The sequence below is a fragment of the Daktulosphaira vitifoliae genome, unplaced genomic scaffold, assembly GCF_025091365.1.
Source record: "Daktulosphaira vitifoliae isolate Bord-2020 unplaced genomic scaffold, ASM2509136v1 Scaffold_5, whole genome shotgun sequence".
Lineage (NCBI taxonomy): Eukaryota > Metazoa > Arthropoda > Insecta > Hemiptera > Phylloxeridae > Daktulosphaira > Daktulosphaira vitifoliae.
This window is the reverse complement of record NW_026099576.1, coordinates 17167280-17181421: the sequence shown is the minus strand read 5'-3', so window position 1 is coordinate 17181421 and position 14142 is coordinate 17167280. Positions and strand designations below refer to the sequence as shown.

Genomic DNA, 14142 nt, shown 5'->3' with positions numbered 1-14142 from the left:
TGTTTTTATGTTACACATAAAGGAATTTTATTTACATATCATTAGCGAACAATAAAAATAATTTTACATGTTAAAAATACATACTCTTCTGTAATCAAGTTACTGGTATATATAAACGTATGTTAATATACGTTATGAATAATCCAAGTGAATTGTTATATTCCTTTAATAAATAAGTAATGTTTAACTTAAAGTTACTAAAGAGAAAAAATAATTAAAGAATACTGAAATAAGAATGTATTACATACATACATTCTAAACATTATAACTTATAAATCCATTATTTTAATCAAAAAGACAATTTATTTTTACAATAATTATTAAAATATAGTAACTACAAAGTATCATAAAAATAATAATTTAAATATATACAAAATTAATTTTGTTTAAAAAACTTATATTAATACAACTTAAAACAAAGCACTAGTTAGGGATATTTAATACAATCTACGGTATTGGTGGCAATAATGGTATTTGATACGCATAATATTTAAGTAGGCATAATAAAGAATCACTTATCTAATTAAAAAAATTAATTAAATTATTTACAATTACCTACATAATATTTTTTTAATTATAAAACAAATCCAAAACGACAATTAAAAGTATTTTTAAAACATTTCAAAACTCTAACAACAGTTATACAAATAATAATATTAACTGTGTGGTTATTTAGCATAAAAGTTAAACAAGTAATTTTTTTACTCTACACATTACTATAAACCAATATAAATATTATGGCACATTATTTTGGCAATAGTTTGGTATCCCAATTTTATTACAGTTTTTATAAAAAATACTTATTATTTAAAATATTTTGTTTGTTGAAAACATTTTCCATTACTTATAAATATATTTTATTTTTCATTCTAGTTGCATTCAAAAAATGATTAACTTTCAAAAAAGAATTTAGCTGCCCCTCGGTAAATATTTTATTGTAATACTATCAACATTTATGCGTGTCTTACTCTCACTGAATTTAATATGCACAGTTCACGATTCAAAATGAATATGACACGATTTTTATAGCTCATATTCGTGATAAATAAACTATTCTGAAATATTCGTCAATTATTAATTTGATGAATAACATCTGAGGAAAAAAATTATATTATGCACCTATTCGTTTAATGTACTATTTATTTATAATTGTATTGAGTATTTTGTTTGGTCGAAGTTTAATTGAATATTTTAACAATACATAAAAGCAATAAATTACTATTCAGATTTTGAATGCTACTAAAAATGTTAATTTTTATTTTGTTAATTTTATTAAAAAAATTACTTTCCTTCATTATATAATGGATAAGTTGAGCTCTCATCAGTCTTGGGAGTTGATTGTTGAGTGTATAGCTGAGATATAACCTGTGGTGTTGTGTCGCCATACACATAATTTACCTTCGGTGAATTGTATAAAACGAAATTTCCCTCTGATACCTCATTCACACTTAAATGGTTTATATCTCTTGGTAACGATTCTGTTTCATTATTAAACGTAGATACTTTTCCATATCCTGTGTTATAAAATAATGCCATTTCTGGTTTATTATTTGTGTTATTTTCAGGTATCACTACACTAACATTTGAGGCTAATGTTTTTTCCTGCAACTCTGATCCTTGTGGCTGATTATCATATGAATTTTCCGATTTTTGTTGATTTTCTATCGCTGATAAAATATCCTGTAATAAGCCATTTGACAATACTTGATCATGAGCTACATTTTCTGCGCCACGTTGTCCAGGTTGTATTTGTAGCATATAACTTCCCGATTTACCACGTACAGGATAATCTTGTATATTATTTAAGTCCACTGACTTTGATCCTATTACTGAAGATCCCTCTAAACCTAAAGATTTTACTATATCATTAACATCGACTCCATCTTGAGGTTGATTGTAATTGTTTGAAGGCTGCTGATAATTTAAAGATTCTTCTCTTTGTAGTGGATTAATTTTATATTCGTTATTTTTCTGATTTATGTCAAACTGTTGTAATGGAATACCGAAATTATCATTGGTTTGTGCATAAGCTAAATTATGTTGATTAAGACTATTCGATTGATAACCTTCATTATTGATTGATACTGATTGAGTTAATTGATAAGATTCGGGACCTGGTGCATTAAAACCTTGACTATAATCTCCAGTAATTGGTGTATTCGATAAGATACTTGGATTATGCTGTTGAACTTGGTTGTTAGCTTCCACTGGGATTTGTGGGGGCACTTGATTATATCCAAACTGTACACTAGTATCTATATTTGATGAACCATATAAAGAGGAACTTGAAGGAGCTGCATATGCATCAACTCCAGTTGTTGGGATTTCTGGAACTGGAGGAGGTATGTATGTTTCTCCTTTGTTGTTATTATACTGAGTAGATTCAACTAAACCTTGAGGTAGAGGTTGTCCGATTTGAACTGGATTTTTCGGATTAAGATTAGGACCTGGTGTTTGTTTTCCAGATGATTGCCCATATGCTAAACCTAATAAATTTCCTGCTGGTTTTTGTGATGGAAGATCAGGTGGTGGTGTGCCACAACAGCTAGCTATTGGTGTACCATATGTTCCTTCTGGGGGTAACCCATTTATATTATTAAATAATGAACCAAAATTATTATTTAATGGTGGACCATAGGAATCTTTTGGTGGTGATCCATAAGAGCTACTTGGCGGTGGTCCGTAAGAATCTTTAGGTGGTAGCCCATATGTCTCTTTTAGAGGTGGTCCGTACGAATCTTTTGGCGGTAATCCATAAGAGTCCTTTGGTGGAGGTCCATAGGAACCTTTTGGAGGTGGACCATATGAATCTTTTGGAGGTGGTCCATATGAGTCCTTTGGAGGAGGTCCATAAGAGTCTTTTGGTGGTGATCCATATGAACCTTTTGGGGGTGGACCATATGAATCTTTTGGAGGTGGTCCATATGAGTCCTTTGGTGGAGGTCCATAAGAGTCTTTTGGTGGTGGTCCATATGAACCTTTTGGAGGTGGTCCATAAGATCCACTTGGTGGTGAACCATAAGAACTACTTGGTGGAAGTCCATAGGACCCTTTTGGAGGGGGTCCATAAGAGTCCTTTGGAGGTGGTCCATATAAGCCACTTGGTGGTGAACCATGAGAACTACTAGGTGGAGGTCCATAAGAATCTTTTGGCGGTGGTCCGTAAGAGTCCTTTAGAGGTGGTCCATAAGAGTCTTTTGGAGGTGCTCCATATAAGCCACTTGGTGGTGAACCATAAGAACTACTAGGTGGAGGTCCATAAGAGTCCTTTAGAGGTGGTCCATAAGAGTCTTTTGGAGGTGCTCCATATAAGCCACTTGGTGGTGAACCATAAGAACTACTAGGTGGAGGTCCATAAGAGTCCTTTAGAGGTGGTCCATAAGAGTCTTTTGGAGGTGCTCCATATAAGCCACTTGGTGGTGAACCATAAGAACTACTAGGTGGAGGTCCATAAGAGTCCTTTAGAGGTGGTCCATAAGAGTCTTTTGGAGGTGCTCCATATAAGCCACTTGGTGGTGAACCATAAGAACTACTAGGTGGAGGTCCATAAGAGTCCTTTAGAGGTGGTCCATAAGAGTCTTTTGGAGGTGCTCCATATAAGCCACTTGGTGGTGAACCATAAGAACTACTAGGTGGAGGTCCATAAGAGTCCTTTAGAGGTGGTCCATAAGAGTCTTTTGGAGGTGCTCCATATAAGCCACTTGGTGGTGAACCATAAGAACTACTAGGTGGAGGTCCATAAGAGTCCTTTAGAGGTGGTCCATAAGAGTCTTTTGGAGGTGCTCCATATAAGCCACTTGGTGGTGAACCATAAGAACTACTAGGTGGAGGTCCATAAGAGTCTTTTGGCGGTGGTCCATAAGAGTCGTTTGGAGGTGGTCCATATGAACCTTTTGGAGGTGGTCCATAGGAATCTTTTGGAGGTGGTCCATATGAACCTTTTGGAGGTGGTCCATAGGAATCTTTTGGTGGTGGTCCATAAGAGTCCTTTGGAGGAGGTCCATAGGAATCTTTTGGTGGTGGTCCATATGAACCTTTTGAAGGTGGTCCATAAGAGTCCTTTAGAGGTGGTCCATAGGAATCTTTTGGTGGTGGTCCATATGAACCTTTTGGAGGTGGTCCATATGAGCCACTTGGTGGTGGTCCATAGGAGCCACTTGGTGGTGGACCATAAGAACTACTTGATGGAGGTCCATAAGAGTCCTTTGGAGGTGGTCCATATGAACCTTTTGGAGGTGGTCCATAGGAATCTTTTGGCGGTGGTCCATAAGAGTCCTTTGGAGGTGGTCCATAGGAATCTTTTGTTGGCAGTCCATAAGAATCCTTTAGAGGTGGTCCATATGAACCTTTTGGAGGTGGTCCATAGGAATCTTTTGGTGGTGGTCCATAAGAATCTTTTAGAGGTGGTCCATATGAACCTTTTGGAGGCGGTCCATAGGAATCTTTTGGTGGTGGTCCATAGGAGCCACTTGGTGGAGGACCATATGAACCTTTTGGAGGTGGACCGTATGAATCTTTATGTGGTGGACCATATGAGTCTTTTAGAGGGGGTCCGTATGAATCCTTTGGTTCATAAGAATCTTTTGGAGGAGAATCATAAGATCCACTTGGAGGCGGCTCATAAGAGCTACTTGGCGGTGATCCATATGATTCTTTTATTATTTGTCGAAATGTAGGTTTACGTTGAGGTCCGTATGATCCACTTGATGGTGGTCCGTAAGAATCTTTTGGAGATGGTCCATAACTGTTTTGAATAATGGGTATCTTGTACAATTCACTTAATGATGCACCATGATTACCATTGGATGATATGGTTGATTGAGAACTTTCATAGGAAGTATCGAGGGAATTTACATTTTCATTTGTCAAAATACCTTCTTGTGAGGTGCCATAAGCTGAATTTATGGTAGATTGACTATATCCATTTTGATAAGACTGTCCATAGGGTATTGATAGTCCAGGAATAGGCTGCCAACCATGATATGTTATATGAGGCGGAGTTGGCGGTGAAGGAACACCTGGTGGACCTACTGCATTAGGTATAGCTTGCAAACCATATGATAAACTAGGTGCACTAGTAGGTTGTCCATAAATCAGAGATGGAGGTTGAGGCGCACCATATTCCAGTTTAGGTGGAAGGCCATATGAGTTGGAAGGTGGTCCATAAGTTTGAGAAATATCAGGAGTTTGAGCCACGTAAGAATCTGAAAAACTAGCCAAACTTGCGTCTCTTTTTATTGGTATTTTTTCATCATGTGTACCAGAATTAACAACAGCATTCGTCGTAGACAGCAAAACTAAACACACAGAAAAAATCTAAAAAAAAAAAAAATTCATAATTATTGTATATTATTTATAGTAGCATAATAGTTTAATTTCTTTAGTAAAAAAACAATAATAACGTAAAGTTTTCAATAAACAATTTTTTTTTTTAATATTTATAAATTAAAAGATGTCCTTTTTTAGTTGTCTTCAAATAATTCCTTTTGGTAAATAATACGATGGTGTCAAAAATAATTAATATGTGTTACTATATAATAAAATAATTTTTATTATAAGTAAATACTTTTAGAATATAATAGAAGTAGTAGATTACTTTGATAATATATGAAAAATATGAAAATATAATATTTTGATACTTTTTAAAGCAAAAAATCAAATACAAATTGTACTTATTTTATTTATAAAAATAATGCTTATAGTTCTTTTTTACTCATTTTTTTGTATTTAATTAAATTTTTTAGTATACTAAATCATAAGTTAGCACACAAAGAATACATATTCTGACACAGCCACGCGAGTCGTGCCACCTTTATCAGCTGTCGCCCTACAGAGCAACATCGTGTACCACACGCCACGGTGCAAAGTCCAACAAGTGCCGCACGGCCGACAACGACCCGCCGCACGGCCGACAACGACCCGCCGCAAACAATACGAGAGTCTTCTTCCCGTTGTCAACGTTACAACTTCGAGGATGTACACCACCGGCTCCGGACGTGCCGCACGACCGGACTCAACGAACCGATCCGCACCGTCGCCATCAACTCTGCTAACTTTTGACGCCCGAGAATCATACCAGACACCTAGTCGTCGACACCAGCGAAAGTGCCGCGATATTAAGCGAAGATTATTATTACTGTGTTTGTCTTTTCGGTTGGTTTGTTTTTTAAACATAACCTGTTGTTGCTCATTAATAAACGCCCCACGGGTCTCTACCCTTAAAACCAGTGTCGAATACATTATTGCGACGTAAGTCGTGTCAATTCTTAATATTCAAAATTATAATGAAAAAATTCAAGCTATATTATGCAACTTGAATTGCAATTCAAATGAGAGAAACAAATTTGTTTTCTTTTTCACAAATTAAAAAAAAAATGTTTTCTTTAAATATTATAAATTATAATATTACAATTCAAAAGTATAATAATTGTTTAAAATAAAAGTATTGCAAAATATTTAATATATCAAAAAAGATAAGACTCGCCAGAACATGCTGGACCACTCTGCTTACTTTGTTTTAAAAGTGTAGTCAAATCCAAAATTTATCCCTCTGTCATTTCAATTTGATTATCCATATGTGTTATAATATGTAAATATTCACATATTTTTAAATTATATAAATAATACATTATATAAATAAAAATAATTTCAACAGTGAAAAACATGAGAATCATTTAAGTGAAAATGAAGTTGAAATCATTATTTCAACAATGAGTTTGCGCAAATATAAGAAAAGGTTTTAAGTAAAATTTATCATGTGAACTGATAAAACAATCGAAATGTTTGACCTAGGATTTCTCATAACCGTAAAAACTCTTAGTTTCTTTATTAATGCGTTACCGTTGCCTTAAGTGGGTGTTCTATTTTAAAAGTGTATATGATCACTTGTTTATATTTATTCTATGAAAAATCTAGATTATTGCAGTTTATTTATTTGTAATTTTGTGTTCTAAGTTCAAAACAATTATTATACGATAATTTAAAAAATGAAGTTATTTTAATAATACTAAACAATATTATTGTAGAAAAATTTAACATATTATCATGACAATACAAGTCAAATAAGATTATTTTTACATGATTTGTGTACTATAAATGAAATATATTACTTTTAAATATCTTAGTAAAGTTAAAATTTAATGAAGTATTTAATCATATTTAGTATTCCCAAAGATATGCATTAGTTAATTATAGAGCTTATTATTTTAAACTATATAATTGACTTGTATTAATAGTCCTTAATACTTTTTAAACCTCAGCTATGAAATTAGTTTTAGAATTAACAGTATTTTGTGTATAGTATTTTGATTTCCATAAATTGTTATTATATAATAGGTAATCGCTGGCCATTATACAGACCAAGTGTACACATTGAAAAGCAACAGCACAATAGAAATAATAACAATATTTTATTGTTAGTTATAATAAGTATACCTTTCATAAAACTAATACAGGAATTATTTTTATCGTAAATTGTTGTAATACATTTATTTTAATCACGATATAACTAATGATGTTAGTCTCAATTATTGAGAAACTCTCATTTATAATTTAATTTATCTTATGAAAATGTTCATATTTTTATTTAAAGACATTTCTCATAAGAACTATTTTTTGGTGATTCGATCTTCAATAAATGTAATTTTATTAATTAAATTATTATTGTATTGTATTATAGTGATAAAAATAATATTTAAAAAAACTTTTTAAAGTTTGATAAAAAAAACTTTCACATCCAGTCAATTTTTTTTAAATATTTTTCTGCTAGCACTTAAATAGCCACTTAACTTAGCCCTTAAATATATCAATGTGTTGAATTAATATTATCATTTGTAACCATTAATTTTATCATATAATAATGACCAAGTTTTTCAATCCCACCTACGCTAACACCGAATCATAAGTCATATATAAATCATAATAATTATATACTAATAATTTATTTTACTGAATAGGTAATAATAAAATTATAAGTAATTATTATTTTATAATGATTTCTATTAACAGATCTATTTAATAATAAAGATACTAGATCCTACAGTCTTCAAAAAGCTAATAATTTAATTTTGTGTTGAGTTAACATCTTATGGACATGGTAATTATCACTAATTATTTTAGCATTAAATAAAAAATATTTTGTATTTTTAATAAGTTATTTAAACAGGTTACCGTAAATTCGAATGATATTGTTGAATTTATAATGCGTAGTCAATTTATATATAATTATTTGCAACATATACTCTATGTTAACACAGCAAAATGATTACTTAAAAGATAAGAAGAGAATTTTGTCCATCAGATTACTTGAATTTTTTTTTATTTTTGACATTCAACAAGAGTGCTAAAAATAGGTAAGAATTTAATCAAATAAATTACCAGTAATATTGTTATTATTTTTTCTCAAAAAACAGGCTATACTTATTTTATGTTAGTTTATCTTGCAAATAGCTAATTAGCCAAGGTTCAAACAAGTCACAAGTATTTATATTATACGCTTGGTTTTTTTGAATCAATTGACAATTTGAAGTTAAATTTGCGAAAAGAATACTTTACTTAAGCCAACAATTATTCTCTTATGTTGACAGTATATTTTACTTTGCTGTGTCATAGTACAGCGATTTTTATACTTCTCTTGAGAATTTAAGACTTCCGAAATGTAATTCATGTTTGATCGGTTGCTTTTTTAGCAACCGTTTTCCTATTTATTTCAATAGAAATATTTCTGGTGTAGGCATTACTTAATGGTCTCTAAAGTGTCATATACATATAGTTAACATGGAGAATAACAACTCAATACGTAATTTAAAATTGAAACTTTAAGTGAAATTGTTTATTTTTTTTAAACGACGATTGACAGCTGCATATGTTGTACGTCGTCGATTTCATACGACACAATCGGTCATCACTCAAACATAACGTTTACAGACAACCACACGATTACAATGTTTGTAAGTCATTCCACATGCAAAACGCGTAGTCACCGAAATACTCGAACAGTGATTTCTCTTCACTCGCGACACATCACAACACTGGTTTTCTACCAACACATTGTAGTAATTGTGTACTTGTCAGACGAAATGCCAAACCGAGTCCTTCTGCAACCAATACACTACACGAATCGCATTGGCCATTTCAACAATATATTTCCATTTTCAAATATCGGTCAACATAATAGTCGCGCAGAATCAACACAAGTAGTGCATAGTTTCTATTGGTAAACAAACAATTAGTATGCCTAAATTGCGCTCCCCCAAATCATTATACGACTTCCACAAATTATCGCATTGTGCGCCCATGACTCGATTATTTCTTCATTCGTTACACAGTAAAAAATATTCAATTTCTAGCAAATCAGTTATGTGACTCATAAAAATTTATATATACATATTTTTTTTAACGAAATTCTTCTTCGTCATCAATATTCTTCACAATAAAAATATGTGTAAGCAAACTTATTCAATCCGTACAAAATCAATATTCATCAAACATCGCATATCGAAATTATTATAAAAACAATTTTATTATGTAAGTATTTTCCATGAGAATTCGTTTTAAATAAAAACGTAAAAAATTTTCATTTTAAAGAAAGTTCTTTCTAAGCGAACTCAATTATTTTTTTTATAAAACATCTTTGTCACATTGGTTAAACACCAAGTTTTTACTCTAATTAGTGTGAAAATATAAATCGCTATTTATATCGTAGCAAAATGAGAAATGAAATGATCGTATGGTTTGAATTTTAACATCATTTTAATATTTATTTTATCATTTTAACATATTATTGATTATATATCATGTTCTATAATAACCTAATGCAATGAATTAATAATAGTAACAATAATTTTAAACCAGTTTCTCCCTAATTAGCTGACCGATAATTAATATTTATTCATTGGTTGAGTGTACTTAATTGCTCAAAAAATCGAAGATTAAAAAACTGAAATGTGATTTTGAATCATATTAATTAATTTTTTTATGTAAATTACAGAGCAATATTTTTAAACTTGGTTTGTCTTGAGATTATATCATCAAATTTTAAGTTACAGAAATGTGTAAGAATGTAATGATTTACTTGAAAATTGTAAATTGGAATTAAGTATTTTACTATACTTTGTCTAAAGTTATAAGTCATACGATTTTTAGGCCATTAGGTTAGATCCGCCATTCAACGTTAAATTTATCCATAGGCGTATGTCTTGCGAATTCTTCGAATCTGCGATCATCTCATACAACGTTTAGAACCGACAAATCATTTCGAAGATTTTCCACAAGAATCGCCACCACAGCTGACCTCAACTTTCTATTCTCAATGATTGCTATTAATTTCGCCGGCAAGATTGGAAGGAATTGTCGGCTAGTCCCACGCCATAACTGTAGCTGCTGTCATTACCATATTTTTAAAATAGCCTCAAAGCGTAAAAAATAACGGTACCTTATTTTATGTTGCCGGAAAGTAAAATCTACGTAATTAGATCAAATATTATAAGAACAAACAAACCAAACAAATTTATTTCATTTATATCAAAAATGTTTGAGAGGTAATATTTTGGTCAGTCTTAAGGAACGTGACTTGACTTTATCTGTAGGCTAACCACCACAACAGCAACGTAATCTCAGATCACACTGATAAAAGTTTATTAAGTAAACAATAAATTGCAGAACTAAATAAAATGGAGATCAGATTTTATTCTCAATGATAATCTCTAGAGTCTGTAAAATTTTAAAATTGTGTTATTAGTTCATTTACAATTCAGTACATGTATTTATTTATTTAAGTTGTGCTGCACAAGATTTGGTAGTATGATTTCATTTTTTCACTAGTAAATTTACTTATCTTGTATAATTTATATTTATAGACACATATCACCACAATTTTCAAATTGTGGTGATCCTGTAGTTCTTATACCACTCGAAATTCTCAAAAAGCGTCCCATTTATAAAACTGGAAATTCACCAGAAACACTAATCTTTTTGTATAAAAACTTACCCAAAATGGAACCTTTAAAAAAATGGTGTCTTTAAGACCTGCTATTTTAACCATATGAATCTACAGAAACGTGGACCTCTCAAAATAATAAAGCGAAAAGAGTTATCATGGGCCTTTTTTTAACTTAAAGCCCCGAATATTTACACTAGTAAAAAAGTTTTATAAATTTTATGTATACATTTTTATACGATGAAAAGAATTTCAACTTTAAATGTTCACAGCGTGAGTAAAAGTACTTAAAGAAATTTATATGATGGTAAGTGTAATTTTTTTCTCTCTCTCCATTAATATTGTTTTTGAGTAGAGAAGTTCATAAAAAATCCAGTCATTTAAGTAGCAAATAAAACTTTTTGATGAACGACTATTATTATTATTATTATTAAGTACTTTAACAATATACCTAGTCCGATAGCTAAATCGTAAACTTCTCTGATAATTATTAAAGGCTGGTTTATTTTAAAGTTTCACTGCCCCATAAACTTACTCCATGCTAAATAATTTCATTAGTATTTATTATTTTATAATGTCATCATAAATTTCTAGCAATAATTAATTAAAACTACTTATTTTGCATTACCCTTAATTTAATGACGTATTATAATTGTTTAATTTGTTCTACTCATTTATTTATTCAACCGATAAATAATCTATTATCTAATCTATTTATATTTTTCATTTCATAAAAAAAACTATTAATTTTTTAAACAGCTCATGAATATTTATATCTCATTAATCTTCAACTAATGTTAAAATCTCTCTTAACCCGACAGTTACACCTATGAATCTCTATAATACAAGAAAACAAATTCATTCAATATTTCTTTTATATATATTAAATAAAACTAAAACTATATTAAAAATATTATTAATTTAAAAACTAAAATATATTAAAAATATTAAACTCAAAAGCCACAAGAAATTACTGAAAAGTCGCAAATACGTATTTCGAAAACAATGTTACCATTATCAACGCTAAACACATACTGACATACTTCTATATATATTTTATCTTATATAATAATATATAAATTAAAAAATATCAATTTTAAAATCCAAATCGTATAAAATAAATGAGAGCTCTAGAATAATTTAAATTTGAATCAGTTGATCACAAGTTTTTGTATAATGATAGTAAAGACAAATGAAACATTACAATATAATTTGGTGATATTATAATATGATAATAAAACAAAAAACTAACCTGTAAATATTTAGTTTAATTAAAAGAATATTTTTTTTATTAAAATAACTAAAATCATTATGGTCTCATTTTACTTAATATCACAAAATTTAAAAATATTTTACAATGTATTTATTTTAAATAATCTATCCTTTTCTTGAACATTAATGTATTATTGTTTGCATCATAATTTTACTTTAAAATCGCTTTGATTATCAAATCTTAATTTAACAGTAAGAATTGAATAAATAGTGTATTTATACATTAAATAATATTCAAATAACCGCATCAAATACAAATACAAATACAATAATTTCAACTATTGCATTTGTACTTGACTTCTAATAACACATTTTATCGGTATTGTTATTATTTTAAAAAATTTATATAACGCTTATTACTAGACACAAGTGCGACAAAAAATAAACGTCATTATAAAATAATAAGTTACGCTACATAATGAAAAAACTAGCTCATAAGATCATTATAAGCATATTTACTTTCGAATGCAAGCATTCGAATTTTAAATTTAAAAATTATATTATTAAGCGGAAAATTACTATGTAAATCATTTTTATTCTTTGGCTTATAATTAGATAACCAGCAAATAATTGCTTCAGAACTCTACGCATTATTTATTATTTATTAGTTATTACAACTTGGAAACTATAAGACAAAACAAAATATTATCAATTAAAATTCGTTCAGAAGTATGATTTTTAAAAAATTGTATACTTTTTCGGTCTATTTACTAAAATTATTGAATCTCGTTATTATACGTATATAATTCATATGTATATTATTCTTTTTTAATTGCTATTAATTTCATTTAATAATAAAAAAAAAATAAAATATATTTACATTGTGTATTGTAGTACATAATTGTAAAGACGGGAGTTTTAGTTATTATTATAAATCGTCCGAAATCTAATCCTAATTTTAGACAATTTCTTAAAATTTGCGTTTGTATAATGTTTTTGAAAACATCATCGTTAATTAACCTATTTAAGGTCTGGCGACCCTTAACTGGTTGAATAAACAATGAACACTTGTACCCAACCGCTTTTTCCGACCAATAATTCTTATGAGTATTTTTAATGCATCAAAACGATAAAACTAAAACTGTATTTCTAATCGTCTAACTACTGTTTTCAAGCAAATGACTGATATTCTCTACGTACCGCCAATTTTCCATGTCGATTGATTTAAAAGAACATTTTATTAATATTAAATAGGAAGTATGTCTATTTAATATCAAGTAATTGATGAAAAAAAAATTTATGAATGTTTTTTATATTGACTTGGTGATAGTATTGTCATTTTTTCGCAAAGGATAATCATTAAATAATTGAGTTTTTACCTGTGTAAGACGAGTATCCATGATGTATCCTGTCCGTTGAAGATGATCGCGTGGACCACTGATTAATCAGTACGAAAACGAATGATAACAACAACGTTCACCTATACGTACGTCCATATACATGTAAAAGCACTTAAATTAAAATAATATCTAACGAAACACTCGTATTATTTTTTATATATCTTCGTCGTACACCTCGATCCGTCGGACATTGCGGCCAAAGACCAAATGAACCGGTCACCACGGGCGCAATTGCCATATATACAGTCTATGGGATTCTGTTGGTGTCCGCACATAGGAGGGGACATTGAGAGGGTAGTGATGGTACAGTCAGACTTCGATGTGGACTTACGGATGGGATCACCGCGAAAGAGAAAGTGGAAGAAGAAAGCACCGGACGGCCTTCGTAGGAGTGTGCCGCCCGACCTTGAACTAGACATCAAACGGCAGAGGCGCATGCACATGGTGACTATGTGGCTAGAGTGCATAAAATGGATTTAAATTTATTTTTTTAATGCACTGCCTAATTTCGTTTGTCATTTGTAGTGGTTTCCGAACGTAATAAATAATTAGGAGAAAATGCTGAATGGAAAACTTAAAAGAATTAATAGCCCT

General features: G+C 30.3%; 1 protein-coding gene across 50 annotated transcripts; it reads right to left on the bottom strand.

Annotated features, from left to right (window-relative positions):
• Positions 1–222: 222 nt before the first annotated feature.
• LOC126906578 (uncharacterized) lies at positions 223–13779 on the bottom strand. Of its 50 annotated transcripts, none has more exons than XM_050687203.1 (5): positions 13528–13779; positions 3876–5316; positions 3735–3779; positions 3129–3158; positions 223–3032 (listed from the first exon to the last, which is right to left on the bottom strand). In XM_050687203.1, exons 1-5 carry the CDS (start codon positions 13546–13548, stop codon positions 1282–1284), a joined length of 3288 nt encoding a protein of 1095 aa, XP_050543160.1. In that variant the 5' UTR covers positions 13549–13779; the 3' UTR covers positions 223–1281. The 50 variants fall into 50 exon arrangements, with proteins under 50 accessions (XP_050543160.1, XP_050543161.1, XP_050543163.1 ...); XM_050687204.1 differs by lacking the exon at positions 3735–3779 and adding an exon at positions 3639–3683; XM_050687206.1 differs by lacking the exon at positions 3735–3779 and adding an exon at positions 3543–3587.
• Between the last annotated feature and the right edge of the window lie 363 nt (positions 13780–14142).

Bases quoted from the DNA above. Each gene is read 5' to 3' on its own strand.
- LOC126906578 (XM_050687166.1), bottom strand. From the start codon at position 13,548: ATGGATACTCGTCTTACACAG. The intron at 5,317-13,527 runs GTAAAAACTCAA...TTTTTTTTTTAG, and splicing joins TGGATACTCGTCTTACACAG to ATTTTTTCTGTGTGTTTAGT. The intron at 3,159-3,638 runs CTCCACCTAGTA...ACTCTTACGGAC, and splicing joins TCTAAAGGACTCTTATGGAC to CACCGCCAAAAGATTCTTAT.